The sequence below is a fragment of the Plectrocnemia conspersa genome, unplaced genomic scaffold (genome assembly GCF_051122295.1).
Source record: "Plectrocnemia conspersa isolate PC_06_02 unplaced genomic scaffold, ASM5112229v1 ptg000010l, whole genome shotgun sequence".
Lineage (NCBI taxonomy): Eukaryota > Metazoa > Arthropoda > Insecta > Trichoptera > Polycentropodidae > Plectrocnemia > Plectrocnemia conspersa.
This window is the reverse complement of record NW_028277174.1, coordinates 23,220,715-23,244,127: the sequence shown is the minus strand read 5'-3', so window position 1 is coordinate 23,244,127 and position 23,413 is coordinate 23,220,715. Positions and strand designations below refer to the sequence as shown.

General features: G+C 32.0%; 2 protein-coding genes across 7 annotated transcripts in view; one reads left to right on the top strand and one right to left on the bottom strand.

The window, feature by feature from the left end:
• The first annotated feature begins 862 nt into the window (after positions 1–862).
• Positions 863–15,373, top strand: rictor (rapamycin-insensitive companion of Tor). 4 transcript variants are annotated; one of them, XM_088194347.1, is made up of 20 exons: positions 863–1,027; positions 4,465–4,759; positions 4,834–4,965; positions 5,048–5,238; positions 5,865–6,087; positions 8,058–8,211; positions 8,345–8,449; positions 8,507–8,632; positions 9,012–9,674; positions 9,742–9,915; positions 9,998–10,206; positions 10,268–11,060; positions 11,123–11,381; positions 11,455–12,082; positions 12,154–12,266; positions 12,334–12,424; positions 13,406–13,531; positions 13,603–13,898; positions 13,959–14,186; positions 14,262–15,373. In XM_088194347.1, exons 1-20 carry the CDS (start codon positions 937–939, stop codon positions 14,699–14,701), a joined length of 5,337 nt encoding a protein of 1,778 aa, XP_088050473.1. In that variant the 5' UTR covers positions 863–936; the 3' UTR covers positions 14,702–15,373. The 4 variants fall into 4 exon arrangements, with proteins under 4 accessions (XP_088050473.1, XP_088050472.1, XP_088050474.1 ...); XM_088194346.1 differs by having other exon boundaries at positions 14,256–15,373; XM_088194348.1 differs by having other exon boundaries at positions 867–1,027; positions 12,154–12,248; positions 14,256–15,373.
• Positions 15,374–16,453: 1,080 nt separating this feature from the next.
• stan (Protocadherin-like wing polarity protein stan) overlaps positions 16,454–23,413 on the bottom strand; it is a 78,128-nt gene continuing 71,168 nt past the window's right edge. The window contains exons 24-39 of one of the 3 annotated variants that reach the window (XR_015810945.1): positions 23,038–23,364; positions 22,125–22,319; positions 21,615–22,059; positions 21,405–21,546; positions 21,120–21,341; positions 20,829–21,049; positions 20,617–20,763; positions 20,137–20,553; positions 19,954–20,069; positions 19,739–19,897; positions 19,472–19,576; positions 18,733–19,347; positions 18,598–18,669; positions 17,564–17,615; positions 17,332–17,433; positions 17,100–17,239 (exon numbers count right to left, since the gene is read on the bottom strand). Coding sequence is in view for 2 of the 3 variants with exons in the window: in XM_088194342.1 (XP_088050468.1) it covers positions 17,200–17,239; positions 17,564–17,615; positions 18,598–18,669; positions 18,733–19,347; positions 19,472–19,576; positions 19,739–19,897; positions 19,954–20,069; positions 20,137–20,553; positions 20,617–20,763; positions 20,829–21,049; positions 21,120–21,341; positions 21,405–21,546; positions 21,615–22,059; positions 22,125–22,319; positions 23,038–23,364 (3,275 nt within the window). In the remaining variant the exon portion in view is untranslated. Of the gene's footprint in view, positions 17,240–17,331; positions 17,434–17,563; positions 17,616–18,597; positions 18,670–18,732; positions 19,348–19,471; positions 19,577–19,738; positions 19,898–19,953; positions 20,070–20,136; positions 20,554–20,616; positions 20,764–20,828; positions 21,050–21,119; positions 21,342–21,404; positions 21,547–21,614; positions 22,060–22,124; positions 22,320–23,037; positions 23,365–23,413 lie in introns of all 3 variants that reach the window. The other 2 variants (XM_088194342.1, XM_088194343.1) reach the window with 2 other exon arrangements.

Below are 23,413 nucleotides of genomic sequence, written 5' to 3'. Positions count from 1 at the left end.
ATATATATATTTATATAATATATGTTATATATTTATATATGTGTATATATATACATATATATATATATATATATACATATATATATATATACATATATATATATATATATATATATATATATATATATATATATATATATATATATGCGTATATATGTACATATATATATATATATATATATATATATATATATATATATATATATATATATATATATATATATATGTACATATATATATATATATATATATATATATATATATATATATATATATATATATATATATAAATATGTACATATATATATATATATATATATATATATATACACATATATATTTATATATATACATGTATATATATATATATATATATATATATATATATACATATATATATATATATATATATATATATATATATATATATATATATATATATATATATATATATATATATATATATATATATATATATATATATATATATGTATATACATATATATATGTATATACTTATATATATGTATATACATATATATATATATATATATATATATATATATATATATATATATATATATATAATAATGAAATAATAAAAAAATAATGATTATACTGGAAAAAATGTTATATACCCCTGAAGCATTTACCCTACAGACGGTTGAAAATGTATTGGATACTAGGATTTCGGAGCCGTCGGTTCCGGCAATTCTCGCTAGTGTAGTGTCGCTAGTCTCTTTTTTTATATTCCCGCACAGGCTCGACACCGCGTGTAAGGGACATTTCTAAAATCACACACCCGTGCGGGACCGCGCGTAAAGTGGTTAATTACGCGTATTAGAATCATGGCTGTTTTTTCAAGTGTTATGGCCGCCCAAAAGATGACGGGCGCGGGTGTTGCGGCGGCCGTTTAACAACAAGCTGAACGCGGGCATGTCTCCGGGCTTGGCGGCCAGGGACGCCGGTGCCGGCTCGCAGGACATCCTGCTCGCCATCAGACACCTGCGCCCTCCTAGGAGTCGCGGTGAGCCCTCGTTTCCGTAGCGTCTCTTCTCTTCGATCGCACGCCTACGTTTTATCTCTCCTTTACTTGAACGCACGATGTGATGTAGAACGAAGGATTGGCCTTCACCTCGCGACGGTATGGTCGAAGCTTGTACCGTCGCCGCGAACTTCTGCACTTCGTCGATATAAATTTCCACATGCACTTATGTTAATTTAGTGCAACGTTTTAAATCAGAAATTGAGCTATGCTCTTATACTTCTCAGCAAAATCCAGAAATAATGCTCTTTAAAGTGAAATATTTCAATATTTTACACAAATATGTAGCAGTCCCCCGACTAACGTCATTGTATATTTTAAATAAAAAATTAGATCTATGTCAACTTTTTCATTTTTTATATAATATTATTAAAAATGTTTCCTACTTAATATTTGTGTATTAGACATTTCGGGTACTGGCTCTTGGAACATATACCATTCTCCATACATTTGTTTATCAGTTACAAATCACTAATATATGATACTTCTTGAGGAAATCTCTTATGTGAAGACAGAAAAGTATCAGTCAAAACCGAATTTCCATGTATGTGATTTCTCTTTTAATTGACAAATGATTCAGTAACGATTAAAATGTATCGCCCATTTCTTATAAGATTATTTTTGAATGCAACATTCTAATATGATTGCCGATGAGCCGTCAAAACAAGCTAATGCAAACGTTTAGTGTTTTACCTGTTTCGGAGAAGAGGGTCAAGAAATTATTCTCAGTTATATTGAAATATATTGTGCCATACGTCATCTGAACTCTCATGTGTTTCATAGTTGATAGTGGAAAGGTATCAGAGAAATGGAAGAATCTTTTCTTATCAAACTAGTGTTTTGGGTAGTACTGGAATTCTGTTTTTATTTTATAAGACTATTTATTTCTTATATTGATCGAAACTACATCTTGTGCCTGACGCTAAGCTTATCACAATGGATGGTTAAAAGCATTTTAAAAGTAATTGCAATAGTTATTTGTCGCAACAATTTGTCTAGTAAAATTATATGACTTCAACTTTTCCATACGTAGTAATTAGTGATGGAAAGATTCCAAAATTTTTACCAATTCCGATACCATTCCCGATTCCGATTCATACAATATAAAAATGATGAATATAAAATTGATGATTTTTACTATTACTAAAAATAATGAATTTAAAAAATAAAAAATATTTTTTATCTAAAATTAATAAAAAAAATCCTATCTTTTCATAATCTTTTATATTTTTTAGAGAAATATATTTTTCCATTTCACGTTTTAAAAAATGTCTTCCTGTAGATATTAGCTCTCTTTTTTCCTCAATATTTCTTTCTTATCCCTTTTTTTTAAATCAAAGAAGCGCTTAACAAAACCAAATTCTGGAAAGCTAATGAGACAGTGCCAATAAATCCAAATAATTGTTTTTTGAATCAAAAACTAGGTGAATAATTCTCCGATTCTGATACCCAAAAAAGTTCCGATTCCAATTAATCGTTCCATCACTAATAGTAATACTATACATTTACATACTTATCATTATTTATTTACATGCGATGTATAAATGTCACAGTGAAACTGTATTTTTTTAGTGAAGTCCAAATACATTTTCACTACTAGCAAAAATATATTTTAACTGATTGTAATTATATGCTGCTTTAAAATGTCTATGAAACTCAATTTGAAAGTTGCGAAACGTCCATTTGCTGTTCAAACCCAAACCTAACCTACACAAATTAACCGAACCCAACTTGCCCTAATGAAAGTTCTAAAACTAATTAGTTTTGGAATTTTTATTAGGTCAAGTCCAAAATACAAGCTAAGCCACCTCATCTCTCAAGGGAAAATAAGCAGAAGTACAGACAGACAACATATGCTCCATAATTTGTCTGCACTTTGGTATTACACCATGTTTTAAAAATATGATATCTACCCTTACCGATATTAATATGGACTTCTGATATAGAATTGTTCAAAGTGTATTCAAATCGAATTTTGGTCAATAGAAGGGCGCAAAAATAATTATCGCTTCTCAGAAGTCAAAAGCAATAAAATCGTAACGGCGCCGACAAGGTTTTATTACGTTTGATTTTTTACTTCTGAGAAGCGATAATTGCTTTTGTGCCCTCCTATTGATCAAAATTCGGCTTAGTTGCGCTTTATTCGTTTCTCATTCATTTGTAAGTCTTAATCTGAACACTAGATAACCGAGCGTTTCCACTACGACGGCGACGGCACGATTGTATTGCTTTTGACGTAGGTTTTAAACAAATTCCCCTTGAATTTAATCAGCAAAATGCATATCATTTAATGAAATACCATGAATTTGATTGAAATCGAAATATTAAAAAAACGACCGCTGACTGGCCAATTTTTGCTCCCCCTCCCCTCCCTGGAAAAGCTGAAATGAAGTCTGTGCACTGCTAATATAAATACAAAGGACAATCAATGGCGATTTCAATATAAAGTATTACTTGTGTAAACGGTTTTCATTGGATTTCTCGTCTCTTTCAACAAAATAATCTCTTATCTCAAAAAATTGTAAGAATTTCAAGCCACAATAAATCCCGTTTTGAAATAATTAATTACGCCGGAAAGGAAATTTTGGTGTCATATCACTAGTTCATTGATCTCGAAATTATTTTTTGATGATCGCTCAAACGCCATTGCTTTTTTGTCAGTGTAGAAACATATCCATTGTGTTTATGATTTTCTACTAAATAAAATTCCAAGATTAGTATTGATAACTATCACAAAATAGCTATCAATGGTAAAGTTTTTACTTGTCTTGTACCCTGTGCTGTAGAACCGCAATTTGAAACCAAAAATATATATAATGCCATTATACCTCTAAGAATTTAGAAGCTAAAACTAATAATCTGCATGTAAAGATGATATTTCCGCAGAGTTTTCTTTGAATCACGGAGACTGGAATTTAGGCTCTGGAAGATTGGGTAGAATCTATATTTATTCCATTACGTATTTATATATTGAATAAAATTACAATCAGGGTTCGTCGCAAATAAAGAAAAAACATACAATAGATAATAGAGAAAAGCAGGGAGTTTATTATGCTTCAATGATTATCATAAAGTTCTCGGTAGTATCAAATGGAACGTCATGCATAAAATGAGAGTACTTCAGCACTCAATTAAAATTATGGTTCAGTGCAATTCGGTTTTTGCCTCTTATCGCGTCGATAGTGAATAGATTTTCGTGAACTTTGTTTCATTGAGTTTTTAATAGTAAGCACTATAATCTTAAAAGTTTTAAAATTATTGCTGATAATCATTATATTAATTAATGCTAAGTTTACAAGCATAAACATAAACAAGCATAAACATAAAATTTAAAATGTCTTCCCTTAAATTAGCAACAATGCCATTGTTTTCACAATGTAAAAAATAAAGATTAAAATATGATTTTATTTTATTCACAGCCAAGAACGTCCAAGATGAAGATTTGTACAAGTTGGATGATCACAAGAGTCCTAAACACAATGCCTGTGATATATTGCGCGGACTTTGTTCCCGATCCGGCGTATTCTACGAGATGTTGCCAACTAAGACGGAGCTGGCTGAGGCATCCACCTCCGTCGACAACTCTCCTAATTCCAAGACACTCTCAAAGACAATCGTTTCAAACGCTAAGAGATTATCATATCTCAACGCTCTCGTCAAACTGTTGTCCAAGGACGACAAGCTAGGATTTAACACGGAGGAGTTGTTGTGTTGGTGAGAATCAAATGTTTAAAATGAAATTAATTTATAAGCACTTAAACTATGGTTATAATGTGATATTGTTGCAGTTTAAGAATAAACCTTGTGCACGAAGCCACTCAGGTTAGAGCCGGAACCCTTAGAGCTGTAAGATACGTTTTAAAAACTGAAGCTGATATTGTCGCTTTTAACGCCTTAAGACTGCCATATCTCGTTACTAGGTATGTACACCTATTAACTAATGTTCTTAAAATATTATTTATTATACGTAATTGAAATACTTATTCGTATAAATTATTTCAGGTCTTTAGATGTAGTCTTACATAATGAAATGGAACGCGTTCAAGCGTTGAGAGTCGTACGAAGAGTTATCCGCTTAGGACCTCACCTTTGCGAGCCTGCCATCGTTCGCGCTTTGATCGCAGTACCCGGAGCCTCTCCCGACGATAAAGATAGAATGTTGAGGGCGTATCTAGCTGCTTTATGCGAATTAGGTACAATTCTTAAAAATATATTTGTATTTAATTAAGTTTATTAACTGTTTATGTGCCAAAGTAACTTTGCATAGTGCTTCACCTTAATGCCACCTCTTTTTAGAATTAAAAAAAATATATGGGAAGTAATAAATACTTTTCAAGGCTTTTAGATGCTGTTTCCGATCATTTGAACACTATTTGTGCCAGTTAAACATCGAAGTGCTGGAGTTGTCACAACAAAACATTATTGAATTAATTTTGCTTTATTAGCATACTAACATTTTTATACAAAGTAAAAAATACAATAATGTATGGGTGCTATTACTTAATCCAAATATCTTGAAAAAATCTTATTCTAATCTAGCTATCAATAGCCATTAAAAATTAAGTTTCATATATTATGCAGTGGCTAATGGCATCCCTATCAACATTTAAAATAAGCACATTATTTTGAGCCATTTTTAAGAAAGCTATTAAAGTGGTAATTATTTTAAACATTTCTCCATAGATGACTATATAACTAGATAGTCTTGTAATATTATTTCGTAGCGTAAGCGAGCGTTTTTGTGAGAGACCCGTGACGCGTTTGAGCCCCGTACGTGGCTTGTGGCATTAGAAAGGTTAAATATATTTGTGTTCAACAGGTATCTTAAATCCTCATCTATTCATACAAACCGGAGGCGTGACGGCCATCACCAGGGCGATATTAGATTGTCAAACTCCGCGAATTGCCGAATCACTTTGTGGCGTACTGTTGTTTTTACTGAACGATCCAAAGACGAGGATACCGGCTAAAGTCGATCTTCGATGTCTTGCGGCGCCTTACTGTGATTTTCATTATAGACATGGATGGATGGATAAAAATAGGTGATTATGTGTTTTTTTAACCACTTAAACGCCAGCGACTCACCTTGTTAATTATTTTTTTTAAACAAATTAATTTTTTGAAACAAGTTAATGAAATATTTATAATTTTTTTTTAATTATTAAAGATTATTGCACTAACTTCATTTATCAGTAAACCAAGTATTTTATATTTATTTTTAGAAAAAGATACTGACGCGTGAAGAGAAATAACAGGTGACTAACTAAAGTCTCTGGCATTTAAAGGGTTAAGATTGTAAATGGTTTAGGATTAAAAGCCAAAAATGATCCAAAGTATTTCATGATTAATTTTTAGATAAAACCAAAATAGGCACCGTTATAATAAATATCACTTAAACAATAGGTCTTAGAGTTTTGTGAGAATTTCCCGCAATGTAAAGTTTATTAAAATTAATATAATAACTTTTGAATTAAAAGAAATAATAAAAAAGTATTTGTTATAAAGTTTTAATTTGTGTTGGTACATCTGTTAAAATTATTTTATCAATAGCGTTCAATCTGTGGGTTGCATAAAATCAAAATTATTTACATCTAAAATGTATTTTATTTTTATTTAAATAAAAATATTAACATTAAGATTTAATAACATCTTGAACCTCAATCGTTGGCAGGTAATAATAGCTAATGTGTGTTAAATTAAATATATATGCCGAAAAAAATTATGGTGTCATTTTGCGATCTCTATGTGTGTGTACAAAAAGACGCTGCGAGGGAAAAAATAAAGTCGTAATCTTTTTTTTCATTTAGTACAAATATTATTTTTTTAATTTAACAAATATTAAGTCATTAAACACCAGAGGTCATAAAAGGAAGATACTACTCAATGTGTGTATTACCATCAGCGAACATGATGGGTAGGTATTACCTGACCCATCGATTCAGTGTTAATACAATATGAAACAACTCCTTGTTTAACTCTTTGATTAGTAAGTTATTTTTTCAGCATGAACATCGTGGGAATGAGTTAATTTTTACGTTTTTTTTTTTCAAATATATTTTTTTTATTTATTGTATTTTATTTACTGTTGAAGCAAATTCAGCGGTTCTTAACATTTTATTTATGGCCCATATTTATCAACATATGATTTTATTTACATATATATTAAAATATTTGATTTATTGATAAAGTAAATTCAGTGGTTCTTAACATTTTATTTACGTTTCACTTTTATCAACTTATGATTATTTTATTCACGTATATATTAGAATAAATGTTGCTTTATTAATATAAAAATAAGTGGTTCCCAACATTTTATTGTAAGTTTTTTTTATTTGGGTAATGTATAAAAATATACAAACAAGAGAATAGAATATAAAAATCTATAATAAAAAGTACATATAGGTAAAGTCTTTTTATATAAACATATTTGAAATATAAATTTAAAAAATAATTAGTTATGCCTATGCATTTTTTTAAAATTAATTTTCGTAATTATTTTCAAAATCTTGAACACAACATTTACTTCAATTTTGGGTCTGGAATCTTCAAAGTACATCTGTGATTCTGATGGAATCAATTCCAAGAATTACATAAAAGGGATTTAGATTATACATATTTTTCTCACTAAAATCGAATGATATCGAAATATTGATAAACATGTGTTTCGCCGAGATAAATAAATAATTAATCGAAATTACAAACATTTACTAAAAAATATGAATAAAATACTGCATATATAATATTCGCAATTTTTTTCATCCACTAAAAACAATTATTATTTTTATAATAATATCAAAATATTATTGATAATGATACGTATCGAAAAATAGATCGAATTTACAAACATAAAATAAAAAAATCGAGTAAAATGGTTGCGGACGTGTATGTTCAGTGATAATACGTGCGGCCATACCACCCATAGGATTAACTCGTGAAGTTTGTCGCTAGTGAAATAGTACTTTGTGTATTGAGCATTGAATAAATTTTACCCTCAACATAATTGACATTTTAGAGACGAAAGAGAGATGAGATTTACATGCAGTCGTCTTTCTCTACTGTCAATTCTGCGGAGTTGGCCTGGCTTGCTGCATTTCTGTGATCCCCTCAACGAGTCCGGCCTTCGAGCCATCGTCGACGTCCTATACCTAAATCAGCTGGAAGTTAGGGTATGTTCATAATACACGCATGACATGTTATATGCAAGCGATGTGAATAATTTTGTAATCCTCATCGTTTGGCAACAGCGGACTGTTTATTGTTATATTGAAATAAAAATAATGACCGTTTTTAATATTTCAGAAAGCAATTCTAGACCTACTCTATGAATTGTTAGGTTTACCGCAGCCCGATTGGACCGATGAGTTGTCAGTCGCTTTATCAGCAGTAGATCCGTCAGATTTTCAGGTATTTTGGAAAAATATTTCCGGCTAAGAAATTGTTTTTAAAAATTTTATTTTTTAGGATTCTTGGCGACTCAACGAAGGCTTTGTAGCGGCCGAAGGAAGGTCTATTCTACCTCATTTATCTGCGACTGGACCTAATTTAGCAGAATTACATTTAGCTCTCTTACTCTACTGCTTTCTAGAAGTATGTTTTTTAACTTTTACAAAAGTTTACAGTTATCAGAATTTGATTCATAAAAAGTTTAACGATTATGAAAGTAATTAATGATTAATTAAAATAAATATTATTAATTAATCAATAATTATTTTTTAATTAAATATCATTTTACACGCAAATATTTGATTTTTTGATCTAATTGGTTATAGGAATTAATATCTTAGTAAAAACCGAGAAAATAATTTACGAATATATTCGAATACTTTTTATTCAATATTTAAATAATTGAGAACCCTAATTACAACTGAATTCTATATCTGATTTTTAGAACTATTGTAACAGCTATAATATGTATGTATATATATACATTTTAATGCTTCTATTAATTAATTGTAATCATTTTTAGGTTGGTCTCCTAGACGCATTAGCCGAGGTTATGATCACCAGTGACACATTCATTTCAGTGCGCGCCACTGTACTCCTAGGGCAGCTGCTCCACTTAGTCCACCTTCTTCTACCTCCCGAAACTTGCAATATATCGCCTGCGTTACCTTCTCTCCTCTCAAAGGCTTCCGCAACACATCCTCAGGCTTTAGCGGCCGTCGCAGCGCTCCAAAACCTCAATTCTCTCCTCAAATCCAGACCCGCCTCGCACAGCCTCTTCCTAGATCACGTATTGCAATATTGCAATCCTGTGCACGAACAAGTCACGAATGTAGATTCATCCAGGCCATCGTTCAAGAAGAGTGAACCCGATAAAATATCCTTAGCAACCATCCTTATCAACCAGAAGCTCAATCTATTGAATGACGAAGATTATGAGAATGAAATAGCTCAACGTCGCAGCTTCGGATCACGATCCGAGTATATGAAGAAGAACGAAAGTGTGTTGATTAAGAGTAAGAGCGCCGGCTCAAGAACTAGCGCCGTAGTGAGTAAAGTTGTTAAAACGAAAAAGCTGTTGAATCTGTTCGAAAAGGATAGTGACACGCTGATGAACAATTCGTTGGTGTTTCAAGATAAAGCCGGCATCAGATGGGACTGGAGTATAATCAGAGCTATTCTGAAGGTTTGTATATATATTATATTGATTAATAGATGGAATATTTTATAACGGTGTCTATTTTTATCTACAGAATAGTCCATGGGATGCGGAAAAGTCATTCTTTGTTAAGCGATTAGTTAACTATTTTAAACCATCGTCGAATCGTTTCTCGCATACTGATTTACAGCAAAACAACCCTTTACACACTAGGTATCAAGCTATTGCAGCGTTAGAATTAGTTACATTCCTTCTAAGCTTACAAGAGGTAATTGATATTATTTATAAGCTATTAATTTATGCAAAAATTTTGCACTTAATGTCTAATATATTTTTTTTCTTCTGTACAGTATGAGGGTGTTAAGTTACTAACATTATTATTCACCGACATAAGATCGCACGTGGTAGCTATAACACTCGGAAAGAGCGCACATGATTGTTTGTTCAGTCCTCAGCATATGGCAACCACTATGTGTCAAATGTACTTCTTGCTCGTCGGTCGTCTGTGCTCCACTCAAGATGGATTAAAGATATTCTTAGAGACCGGTCTTTTTGAAAGGTAATTTTGCATACATCGTATTAAAATTATACAATAATAAAATATTTATATTATATTATAGTTTACGCTCTCTGGCGACGAATACGCACCACAACTGTTACGTCAAGCTCATCATATCTAGTCTAGACTATTCTATCAACTCGTATCCTCGCCAAATCTTGGCTCAAACTCTCCGATGTGAAGTAGAACAATCTCGCTTGTATGCAACTCAGTTTTTAAACGTCTTGTTGAGAGCGAGGCAGAAATCTAACGATATGAATAACAAGCTGTACGGATCTCCGGATAGTTTGTTTAAAGAATCGTCTTCAAACGAAGTCAACCTCATGGATTCTTGGATACCGCCGGTCCAGCTGAACGAATGCACAGAATTCGACACGTGGATATTAGAGTTGCTGGTCGATCAAGCCAGAGACAAATCGAAAGCTGTGTCTTTGTGTTCTTTGAACATCTTGGACGAAGCTTGCAACGTTAAAATCTATCTTGATAAATTAGTCAGTATGAAACCACACGTGAAAGATCTCGGAGATAAAGGATATTTATTGTGGATTCGCTTCGCTAGTACTGCATCCGGTTATAAATCGCTGGCGGACGCTTATTACGTCCATAGGCAGATTAGATATTGGGTCACACAATACAATTATAGATACTCTCGAATAGTGGAAGGCGACGTTCACGATTGCCTGACTCTCTTGCAAAGGTCCGACGATGGGCGATATAGTCGACGGCATAGTTCAGTGAGAACGGTATCTTGCCGCGGCGTGCCTTTACCTCCGCATCTTTACGGTCAATTGGCTTTACATCACGACGGAATAGAAATGTTATTTCAACACGGAGATATACCGAGACTGCTTTTGGTAATCACTTTATTTTTAATTTAATTGCCGTGTAATGTTATTTATGTATAATTTTGTTGTAGCGTGTAAAACAAGGCGCTTGCGGATCCGAACAAGAAATAATGGATCTAAAAGCCGCTTTATGGGCTTGCGGCCACGTGGCCACGTCTACAGAAGGCATCGAGTTGATAGTGGCTAATAATCCCATTACAGACTCGTTCTTTTCGCATACGATAACTTTGGCGCAGAACTGTCAAGTATTTTCGATAAGAGGAACTGCGTTTTACGTTCTCGGTCTGATGGGTTCTTCCTATTATGGTGCTAATATATTACACGAATTAGGTATTGTTTTTATATTATTTACATATATATGATAGGGATAGTTTTATTTTAATACATCATATCTTCATTTTAGGTTGGTTAGCTGTTCGACATAACAGACACGAACGATGGCCGATCATACACGAAGAAAAATGGCTTACGAAATCAGATTCAGAAAATCAGATATTCGAAAATCTGTTATTTCAAATGTCCAAGACGGTCGATAAGGACGCGGAGGGCGAAGCGAGCGAAACGTCCGCAAAGACCGAGCAGAGCTCCAACACCGACCAGTCGGAAACCCTGAAACCTCAACCGGGCAAATCTTCAAGCGGATGGCCGTCGGCCGATCGTTCCATCACCGAAATCTCCGAAGATCAAGACCCTTCGTCGGACGACATTTACAAGCCGACGAATAGCGAAGACTACGAAAGACTTAATAGCCAAACACTACCTCATTGTTTGTATCCTACCTCAAAAAACCACCAGCGGTCGTTGTCAGAGTCCAAGACTTTAGAAAAATTGAAGAGCATGGAGGATCACGGAGATCCTAATACGGAGAAACCCACCCACATTTCGACAATATCCGAGAATAAGCCGTTCATCGGCAGATTCAATTCCTTCGATCAGTGGCAAGAGGGTTTAAGGCGTAATAGGAATTACAGTGAGTCTAGCACTTCCGGTGTCAGCAGCTGTGATTCGGTTCTAGGAAAATATGTTATCAAGTTAGTATTCTTTGATATGACTCGGTATAATCAAAGGGATTGCTTTTACCTGTATCTTTTTATAATTCCAGTGATAGAATACTTACTCTTAGTCCTATACCGAGCTCGTCAAGTTTATCAGCTATGAAAAACTCCATTCCCAGTCGAAGAAAATCGGAAACTACTCGTAGGATATCATTGCATAGTTAGTTTACTTAGATTGATTATAATTGCTTGAACGATTGATTTTTAATAATGTTTTTTTGATATAGGTTGTACTGGATTAGATGTTACTAGTTCGCCACCAAGTCAGCGTGATTTATTCGGTTATGCCACCTTAAGAATATTGAGTCGTCATAGAAGGTATGATTACATTAAAAAATGGTATAGGTCTAAATTAGTATTCTTCGTCTCGACAAAGAATCATTGGATAATTTAATATTTGAAACATTGTTTTCTACTGCTCCTGTGTTTTTTTATGGTTTGATGATTATTGCGCACAGTGAAAATTCCGATCATAGATGATCAATATACACATGTATATTTAAGAATACGTCAATATATAACATATAAAAAAAATAATGTCTATATCACAGATGCCAATATGATTTTAATTTAAAAATATCATGTTTTAAAAACTCCTTGCCGTCATTGATAAGTTGGAACTACATCAATTTTGAATGTTGATGGGTTTGCTAAATATTTCCAAATCGTATGTATACCATGACGCAGAAAAAATAAAAACCTTTAGTTTGATTGATATGGACTACGGATTTAACAAGCTGAAGTCCATTTTTTTTTCAGGACCAAATTTTATCTCAGATAACACTGAAAGGATGCAAGTCTGCTATTTTGAACCCTTTTCGGTTCATATTTAAGTTAAATTTTAGATCTAACTTTGTTTCGAGATCGTTGTACTCTGGTTTATAAGTAGACGTTATATACACAGATTTTGAAAAGGCGTTCGATAAAGTTAATCGCCATTTACTCGTGAAAAAATGATCTAATTTCGGGTTTTCTGAAGGTCTCATAAACCTATTTTCAAATTACTTGATCAATAGATATCAGTTTGTCAAGTATTAATAAAAACGATATAAGACTACTGGAGTACTGCAAGGATCCAACTTGGGTCCATTGCTGTTTCTACTATTCAAACATTAACATGCTTAATACTTTTTATTCAAACTATTTTTTTCGATTCTGCATAATTTTACGAATATATTCGATATTCAAATAAGTTACAATAATATTTGGATATTATAGTAGTATAAATAATTATCTACAAACTTGCTTCATTTTTTAAAAAAGGTTTTAGCGAGAGATTAAAAACAATTTAATTTTTAGACCTACATGTTCGGACGCTAGCATGGATAAAATAGGATCGTTCCTAGATCCCGATTGTAAAAAACCAACGTTCGGTTCGCTGAAGGCTAGGAGTAAAGCAACTGATGCAAGACATACTAGAATGAGGTATACACTAAATTAATAAAATCGCTTTTTCTTAGTTCAAGAACGTATAACGTAACTATCTAATGTTTCAGTCTTCTCAAGTACGACTGGAAGCCTATCGGAGCCGTTCCTGATTCGAATTCTTGCAACACGTCTCAGTATCTCGAGCCGGAGAAGCACACCGATATAGTAAACACAATAGGAGAAGAAATTTGCAAAAGAAAATCGCGCTATTCGAGTTCTATGCCTTCTGGTCCGTGTTATATAGGAATCAGTATGCCTAGGTGTTTACTTGACATATTTCCCAGAAAGTCTGCATATTTGCCAGAAGAGTCTTCCGATGGGAATTATATGACGGGTGATGATTCTTTGGCTTACGATTGTGACGGTGAGTTTATTATAATTATTATTGACTTTCTTGTACTGATGTTTATATTGTTACTTTTAGGTAATCATCATGAATTGACAGCCAGAAGAAACGACGATTCAAATTTCAACAGCAGTTTCTCCGATTTGTCGATCGGGAACGATATAAAACCACCTCCGAGAATCGGAAGAAGTAAATTACGGGACAGAATGATCAAACATGATCAATTACTATGTTTATACTGTTCGAGATTAAAACCTGTCATCGAAGTTAGAAAAGCATCTGATTTGAGAGAAGCATTTTTTGCCGGTGAGAAATTTTTTCATTGTAATTTTTGGCGACATGTTGAACATATATTATATATGATTTTTATTCAAGGTTTAGATAGTCCAAAGCCTTCGTGCAGCAGTAGCGCCAAGAGTGGATTTGGAAAATCACCGGCGAAAACAAACAGTTTGACCTATGTTTCGTTGGACGTGTCGTGCGGAAGTCCTACTAGCATGGACTCGAATTTATCTAAGCTTTCGGATAGTAATCCGAGCGTCGTGAGCGAAATATTGAAACATTCTGAGCGAATGGGAAATCCTATACTGCATAAGCAATCGAAGCAGGTATTGCTCGGTTTGAAGCAGAAGTATCCTGAAGCGTTCCAGAGCGTTTGTCTGTATTCGGAGATATGCAAAATCTTATCGCAAAACACTTACAGACTAAACGCTAGGAGGTTCATCCAAGAGCTGTTCCTCGATTTGAACTTTGACACGTTTTATCTGGAACCGCAACAGATTATTCAGAATAAGTTCACAGAGTTGGTCGCCAGTGCGTAGTGATTTTTTTAATACGAGACTATTGGAGACTATTGTTTTTATATATTATACGCGAGCATGTGTTTTATAATGTGATATTTATACTATTTTTTCTTTGTTAATTATGCTTTATGTATCTTATTCATGATTTTTTTTTCAATAATACGTCTAATATGTTCAATTCGTTAAATAATTATTTAAGAATCAATCATCAGTTCCTTTTTTGTGTAACATTATTGTGATGTTTATGTAGTATATATAATAATCGACATTCAATATTCAGTTGTACAAAAAGATGGACGATTAACTGTCCGTTAAAAAAAGTTATATAAAGTTATTGTTCTAAATGTATATTTTCTCTCAATTATTATGATTTTGCGGTATTATAGCGGATCCGTTAATAGTATACATTGTTGATTAAAATTTTACAGTTTTAATGTAAATAATTTTAGTCATTTAAAATTTGTACATTTGAATTTTATAAATATATACATATGTATGTCGGAATGTACACCATGTACTATTTGGCGCATTTAAATAATGATACGGCATAACTGAAGGATCGTATAATTAGATTAGCATTTTTTACAATTTTTTGTATGATCGCTTAAACGCTACTTCGATTACTGTAAATACGTAGACGAAACGTCTGCTGTGAATAATTAAAGAAATTTGTATGAAAACCGCAATAAATTTATATATATATATTATTATATTAAAAAAAAAGGAAAAAATATGTCTTGCCTTAAGCGCTAATACGTGTGTTGGGAATGTTGATTATATTTTAATTTTTTTATGTATCAACAGTGTTCATTTATTAATTAATATTTTGATAAGTATTTTTAGCATAACATTTATAGGTTATGTGTATATTTTTGTTCGATAATTTACCGATAGTTCCTGTATACACTGCACCACCATGTTTGCCATGAGACTGTTAAATTGATTATAATTGTAGACTGCTTCCATGTTACACTTCAGACTGCCGATTTTATGTCCCGATTTTTTTATATATGTAAACTTATACAATTTTTAGCAGTGACCTAAATATAATAATAATAACATAGATCTTGAGATGTTTGTATGATTATGTATACATCATATAACTTTTATGTGCAAAAAGTGAAAATAATTATCGATAAACTTATACTATGTTGTTCAGATAGATATTTTGTATATTTGATGAATTGTTACTATTTAATTTTAATATATTTATTTATTTAAATTTGTATTGGCGTAAATTGACGTTTTTAAATTGTTTATTCGTTGGCGTGGTTTGTTCAAATGTGAATTTGCGACATGAAAATTGGATATAATATATTATTATTTTTTCTTTTTGAAATTTTAATTCACAATTGCCAACGTTCACAATTATTAAATATTTATAAACATGACTCGTGGTATTTTTTTTTTTTTTAAAAGAAATAAAACTAATCAATAATATTTTTAAATTTATTTATATATATTTCATATATAATATTTACAAAATACAAAATCTTCCGATTAAAAAAAATTAAATAATAAAAAAACAGATCACAACACATGGAATGTATATTATATCTAAGACATAAATATATTTCGTTTTTTTTTATGCGCTTAACGAAAGTTTTACGAACATTTTTACATTAAAAATTGCACATTTCATATACAATAAATACGAAAATACACAGCAAAATAATTATAAAGATTTTTCTCATATTCTTATTTGATAATATGGCATTTATAATTGATTTCTCTTCTCTATTAATTCATATCGTTTTTTTTAATAAAATATTTTTAATTTTTGCAAGAAGCATAGGCACTGTTGACGGCTTGATGTCATTTTAAAATAATTTAATTAATCAATAAAGTAGATTCGTCAAACAGGCAAGTAAAAATATACCTTACGCGAAAATGAGATCAAAATTGACGCACTTACGTTTAACGTTAAATCTACCGTGTTCTTAAATTTTATGGCGCGTGTGTATAATTCAGAAATTCGTTGATCATATCGTAATATTGTTTCGTCAATTTTAAAAATATATACCTTACGATTATCACAATGGAGAATTTAAGTACGTAAAGGCCTCGGAGTAGCTGAACGTAAATTAAACATTCGTTATTTGTACTTATTTCCACATCATAAAGAGAATAGTTTCAAAAGCAAATTATTTTAAGCGATCTTTCTTATCGAACACATTAAAAAATCGCACGTTACATAATCTTTGGATACTATTTTTTTAAATACGTAAAAAAATTATTACTAATACAGAAAACATTTACAATGAGTATTCCATTAATTTTTTAACAATTAAAAATTCGACAATTAACTAAATATAAATTACTATTATCACAAATTTTCGTCCTGAATAATTGAGATTTTTAATTAATTAATTAATCTATCATCTATGGCAGTATAATTCCGCTACATAAATTTCTTAAAACTTGCAGTGAGACTGAGCTTACATTGAAAACTAAATAAATCAGTCTTTAGAAAAAGATAATATTAAAATATACAAATTAATAAATGCGCTTTATTTTTAAACTCTAGTTTCTGCATCATCCTCTGTAGTAGATTTCCTGAAACGTTACACATTAAAATTAAATTACTTATCTCATAAAATAATTAAAAACTGGTTAGTTGATATTGGGTATTAATAATTGCTATTTACCTCATCCCTTTATGATCAATTCCGTTTCACCATAGAACATAAGCAAAGGAAATAAGAGTAAAATATTTTCTTTAGCAATCGGATTCGTTTATCTGCCACCATCTATTTATTATGTTATAAAATAATGTTAATACTATTAAGCTAGTATTTCAATCTAATATTACATAATATATAATTTGTGTTAAAATATTATTTATATATAATAATACAAAAAAATAAAATAAAAACTCACTCGCTAGTCTCCGCCATGTTCGCTAATGGGGCAATCATTTGTTGCGATAAATCTGTAAAAAAATAATAGGTATGCTAAAAATAAAATAAAATATATGTGACATCAAGAATTACTTTTGAGTAATATACATAATGTTTTGGACATGTCTTCATCTGATGTTTACGCAGTAGAAAGTGACAAACGAACAAATGTGCTTTGGCCAAACATAAGGACGGAATAGCGTAGTCTATAACGTCTCAGACTAGTAACTCTGAGGTTGCAATTTCGAGCCCCGGCAGCGACACTCGAATTTTTATTTATAATAAAAAATGTAGATATCACCGACTCCCAGACTTTTAGTCTGGTGGTTAATACTTGACTGACTCAGTTAGTACAGATTTATCCCGTTGTAACGCATTGGGCTTACGCCTGTCATGTTACAACAGAAGATTTAATAAAAATAAATAAATGAGACAAAAATCATATTGCAATACAGATTTGAAAACCGACTAATTTTACTATGAAATAAATTTATGAACTTAAATTAGTATAATTTTGTAACAAAAACAACTTTAATTTAATTCTGATCTAGAAAACAATTGGCATTGTCTTGTACACTGAATAGTATTATTATACGACTTTTACGTATTCTTTTGTCAATATTCGAGATACGACCACAATGGTTTCGTTTATAAGAAGTGACCCAGAAGACATTCTCTTGCTTTATTAGAGGGTTTGTACTTTAATAAGCGAAGTTTAAGTATGATCATTGGTCTAAATAAGCCTTTTCTTCGATATAACCAAGCTTTTTCGACTCAGACCAACCATCTGATCAGCTGAGACATATTTCGAGAAGCACTAAAGAGGACTTCTTCAAGGACTGCAATTTATACTACATCACACTGTGATGACTACTACACTACAACGAGCCAGACTGCCTGCTACAACCCTTTTAAATCAATTTATCAGCTCTTGTATTGGAGCTAACTTATACTATAAAAAATGGATATGTCCAAAATTAATTTGAAACATTAGTATATTTTTGAGAATCTTACCAGGACAATTTATATGATTATTGACAATCGGTGATTGATTCATGCCTCGTACACTTATATGATCTTCTTCAGCTGTAAAATAAAAATAATATTAATTTATTTTATTCAACTGAAATTATTTTATTAACTTTGTACCTGTGTATGGAAATAGATATTTATCATGAGGATGATGCTTCTCCGAAGACTCAGACATTCGATCCGTGTAATCGTTCGGCATGCCGTACTGATTCTCGAGCTTTCTCTGGTAATCGTTTTTGAGGAATCCAGATATTCCAGAATCTCTAAAATCCCTCGATCCATACACCGCACTTTCTCCGTTTATAAACTTCGTCGGACTATAATTGTAATTCTCTTGCGGCAGGTACGGTTTTGAGCCGTACGGTGGACGGAAATGATTGGCTCTCATTCCGTAATCTGATTCTGTTTGCATATAGTGTGATTCATATTGCATTTGCTGTTTATCCATCTCGGGCGTGAGGCAATATTTCACATCGCTGTAATCCGGATCTAAACCATATCGGTTATCCATGGGCATTCTGGATTGTTCTATATTGGCGACGTAGGTCTCGTGGATGTTTTCCAAAATGGACGGTTTGACGTTGAGGTGTTTGTTGAGATGGTAAGCCGTGTCTGAGGTCAAATCTGGATTCGGTAGAGGATTCGGCGACGGAGTCGTAGGCATTTGTATGTGGCCCAACATCTCGTTATCAGATCCGGTTTCTTGAGACCATCTTGCGATATCACCTTCGCCTTAAAAATATATTATATTACTATATCTATTAAAATATATATATATATATATATATATATATATATATATATATATATATATATATATATATATCAAGTACATATAATAAATTTAAAATAATACTTTGATTGGCTATCGTCGCTGGAGTCCAGTGAGACATTTTATTAGTGACGACATTTATTTGGGGAGATGTTTCGGTGATGTTCGGAAGATATCCTCCAGGATTTTCTATAAAAATTCAATATATGGATTAATTTCAATTGTTACAAATTATATATCTAATAACTACTTTAATATTAATATGTATCTGTACTTTACAGTGACTACATATTTATATTCACTACTGTCTGTGATTTCACAACGATTACTCAATAAAAAAATTATATTTACGTGAATGTGCGGCTTTGATAGTAGCTCTCCTATCCGAAGTATCTTCATCGTCACTCGAATGACTAGACGCAAGATCGAGACTTCTTCCAGCACTTCCGTCTGAATCGCTATCGGAACCGTTGCCTCCGCCTCGTTTGCGAACTCTCCCACCAATGTCCTCTGTTGATATCATTAATTTAAAACACATTCTACAAAAAATAAAAAAAATGAAATACCTTCTCGATGCCTATGAAGAGACGAATCAAATCCTCTCAGATACGAAGGCATATCACTCGTAGAGTTATAGTTTGATGTTGAAGTGCTCGTGTGTCGCATATGTCCATCGCTCCTACTTAAAATATAATTAAATTATTATCATACTGTACACACACTAATTTTAATTAATAAAAAATATATACCTATATGGACTGGAACTGGTCTTTGTGGTGCTTCTTGAAGTCGTACTAGATGCCGATATTCCAATGTTTCTACGTGCCGTAACACCTTCTAATCCGGTATTATGATAAGCAAGAGCAGAACGGTTTCCTGGAGTTACAGTTTGTCCACTAGAACTGGTGACCATTGAATTATCCAGCAACGGAACTTTACGACCCATGCATCTCAAGAAGGTTCGATGAAGATTCTCTCTCACTCGAACGTTGAAAAGACAATATCCGAGTAATAAGGTTATGGCATGAGCTGGTAAAGCCGCAGCTAGTGCGAGAGATAGGGCACTGCTAGAAGATCCTCCGCCGCCTTCTCCGGCCAGTAATAAGCAAGCGGTTCCTCCGATGTACAGCATCGGAGCTGATACAACCGCCACACATACAATACTCCTATAAAATAATAAATTAATAATATATATAATATAAACATGTATATAAAAAAATTATATATACCTTAAATTTCCAAATCCAAGAATGTGATCTTTAAGAGTGAAGGCCGCTCTTACAGCAGACGCTAAAGTTATCAGGCAGACTGCTCCGAGTATAACGGCAGGTACTATGACCCACCAAACTAAATTCTCGTGCCATGATATCCAGCAGCTATAAAAGTATATTAATATAAATATTTATACAATAGTTTTATATAATACTAAAATTATTTTTACAATAAAGTGTTTCCATATTGATGAGCTCGTACTCCCGCAGCTAGTGCTACGATCACGGCTGGTGTCCCGTATCCGAACGCTAAGTGTGCTCCAGCTGGACCATGATTGACGTCTCGTACTTCTCGCACCATTCGTCTCAGTTGGAAAGAGTCCGTAGCTTGCCAGGCGCAACAGCATATCCACCAGTAGTGGAGGATCATCGCCAGTAGTTTGCAAGCGAACTGAAAATGTGATATGATAATTATTAATTTAATAATGTTCATAATTAATAATAATTTTAATTATAATTACCTCATTTGTGACTAAAGAGGTTCGACCCTTCAACGCTATGAAGTATAACAACTCGGCCATGAATATTGAGAATACTAGATTTTTATGAATCGTATTCGATATAGTCGCTGCTCCGCCTCTCACCAAACACAAACCGATCAGAATAATTAGTAAAATTGGCAATGAGATACAAAAAGCTGAATATGAAGATACATCTTCTAACAGAGAAGGCTCAGGTATGTACTATAAAAATGAAAATAATATTATAATCATTTTACATTAAAGTAATATAAAGCAACAACTAACCTCCAAATCTATGACATCAATAAGCACTGCATAAGTGGATAGATGATTACACGTACAATTTATATAGATTGGTGTATTTGAATATGTATTAATCTCATAATCGACTTCTGTTAAACATCCAACGCGAGACCATTCTCCATTTCTAATAAATAATTTATAAAATAATTATAAATATAGCTTTTGATGTAATATAAGCTTCATTAAACTTACCCTCTAGAAGTAGACCAATGCACACATTGAGGATTGATTCTCGAATTAAAATGATCCGGATCGATATCCAACCACATCTGGAGTCTGATCGGCGATCTCAGATTTATCCCACTCAATGATTTATAAATCAACTTCTTTTTACCATGCTCTTCTATTTTTGTATTATCATCAGTGAGAGCCATAGCGATCGGTTCATTATATGATTTACTAGTCAATCCTTGCATTTCGGCATTAATCAAATAAGCTTCGTTTTCATATGAGTCTTTCGTATATTGACCAAGATCGTGTTTCTTAGCCGGTTTTATTATTATAGGCGGATGCTCTGTTACGACTTCTTCGAAACCGTTCTTCAGATTGGTTTGATTCACTGATTCTTGATTTGAAAATGAACTCTTTTGCTGGTTTTTGATTGATTTATTGTGCGTTATACTATTTTCGGATATGTCTATAATGAATTGATAAGTATTATAGTAACAAATATATTTTGAAGTTTCTAATAAAATATATTACCTGCTATATGATTCGATTTTGCTAAGTTCCAAACTGATTCAGGTACAAGAATAGATATTTGCATCAAAGTAGTGGCAACTTTCAGGGGAACACCCCAACGTCTTACAACTGAAGGACCACAACGCCCAGGTAGTAAAGAGGCTCCTTCTTGATTCCATTGAGAATACGCAATCACAGCTCTAGACCAAGTTTCATCTAAAATAAGCATTATAATTAGTTTAACTCATATATTAGTTACTGAATTTCAAAAGCTTTCACAATGTACTTTCATTATTTCGTCTCATTTAATATTGTAATACAATTATTTATAACAAATTTTAATATTATAAAATTTTTAAAGATGGCTTCATTGAAAAAATACAACAATAAGATTTTTTTACATTGAAATATACTTTTTTAAATTATTTTTTCATTAAAAACAAGTTAATTTATTACAAAACTATGAGCATTTTAACCACCAGGGCTTTTATTATTATACCTTTAAGTAACTGTTAATTATTATTATTTATATTATCTTATTGTATCAATTTATGTAGTATGCTTATTACAAAAAAAATATTCTAAATTATGGTAGAAAATACATTTTTAATACAAATAAAAATAAAAAAATAATTACAAAAAATCTAAAAAAAATCCGTCATTTTTCAAAACGAAATCCGAAATAAAAAAACCGAAACCCTAGATTTTCACCCTTCGTTGCCGAAATAATGTTATCATTGAAAAGTGAATCTGATACATTTTTAATAGACTAGTGCATTTTCTTTCTGAACATATTTTTTTTATTATATAATACATCAATATTTATATAGTAATCCCAAAAAGCTCGGCAATCTAAAGGTTAGTTTCAAATCTAATAACATGTTATTAGATTTGAAACTAACCTTTAAATAAATAAATATATATTATTAATTACCTTGACTATCATAAGGTTTTATTCCCAAAATATCCAATGGAACATATACTTTAGAGTGCCTATCAAATTTATTCATATTTTGCAAATAGTTGTTATATTTCGGGAACGATATCATCGGACTACTATTCTTCTTTTGGTTCTTAGAAGATTTTCCACTATTAAAATATCCAATTGTATGCATCGGTGAGTGTAAAAACGATGAAGTATCAGGCAATATAACTTTTTCAGTCGTATACGGCTCAGTTTGTGGAAGAATAGGCTTTTTGAACATATGCGAAGTCTCAAAACCATAGATTGATTCTGACGTCACCGTATCAACTCCGATAGCTATAAAAAATGACTCGATATTAAAATATATTATACATGTAAGATTATA

Excerpts from the sequence above, each read along its gene's own strand:
- rictor (XM_088194345.1), top strand. The coding sequence starts at position 937 with ATGTCTCCGGGCTTGGCGGCCAGGGACGCCGGTGCCGGCTCGCAGGAC. Across the intron at positions 5,239-5,864 it reads AGCTGCTTTATGCGAATTAG|GTATCTTAAATCCTCATCTA; the intron begins GTACAATTCTTA and ends TGTGTTCAACAG. Across the intron at positions 8,450-8,506 it reads TAGATCCGTCAGATTTTCAG|GATTCTTGGCGACTCAACGA; the intron begins GTATTTTGGAAA and ends TTTATTTTTTAG.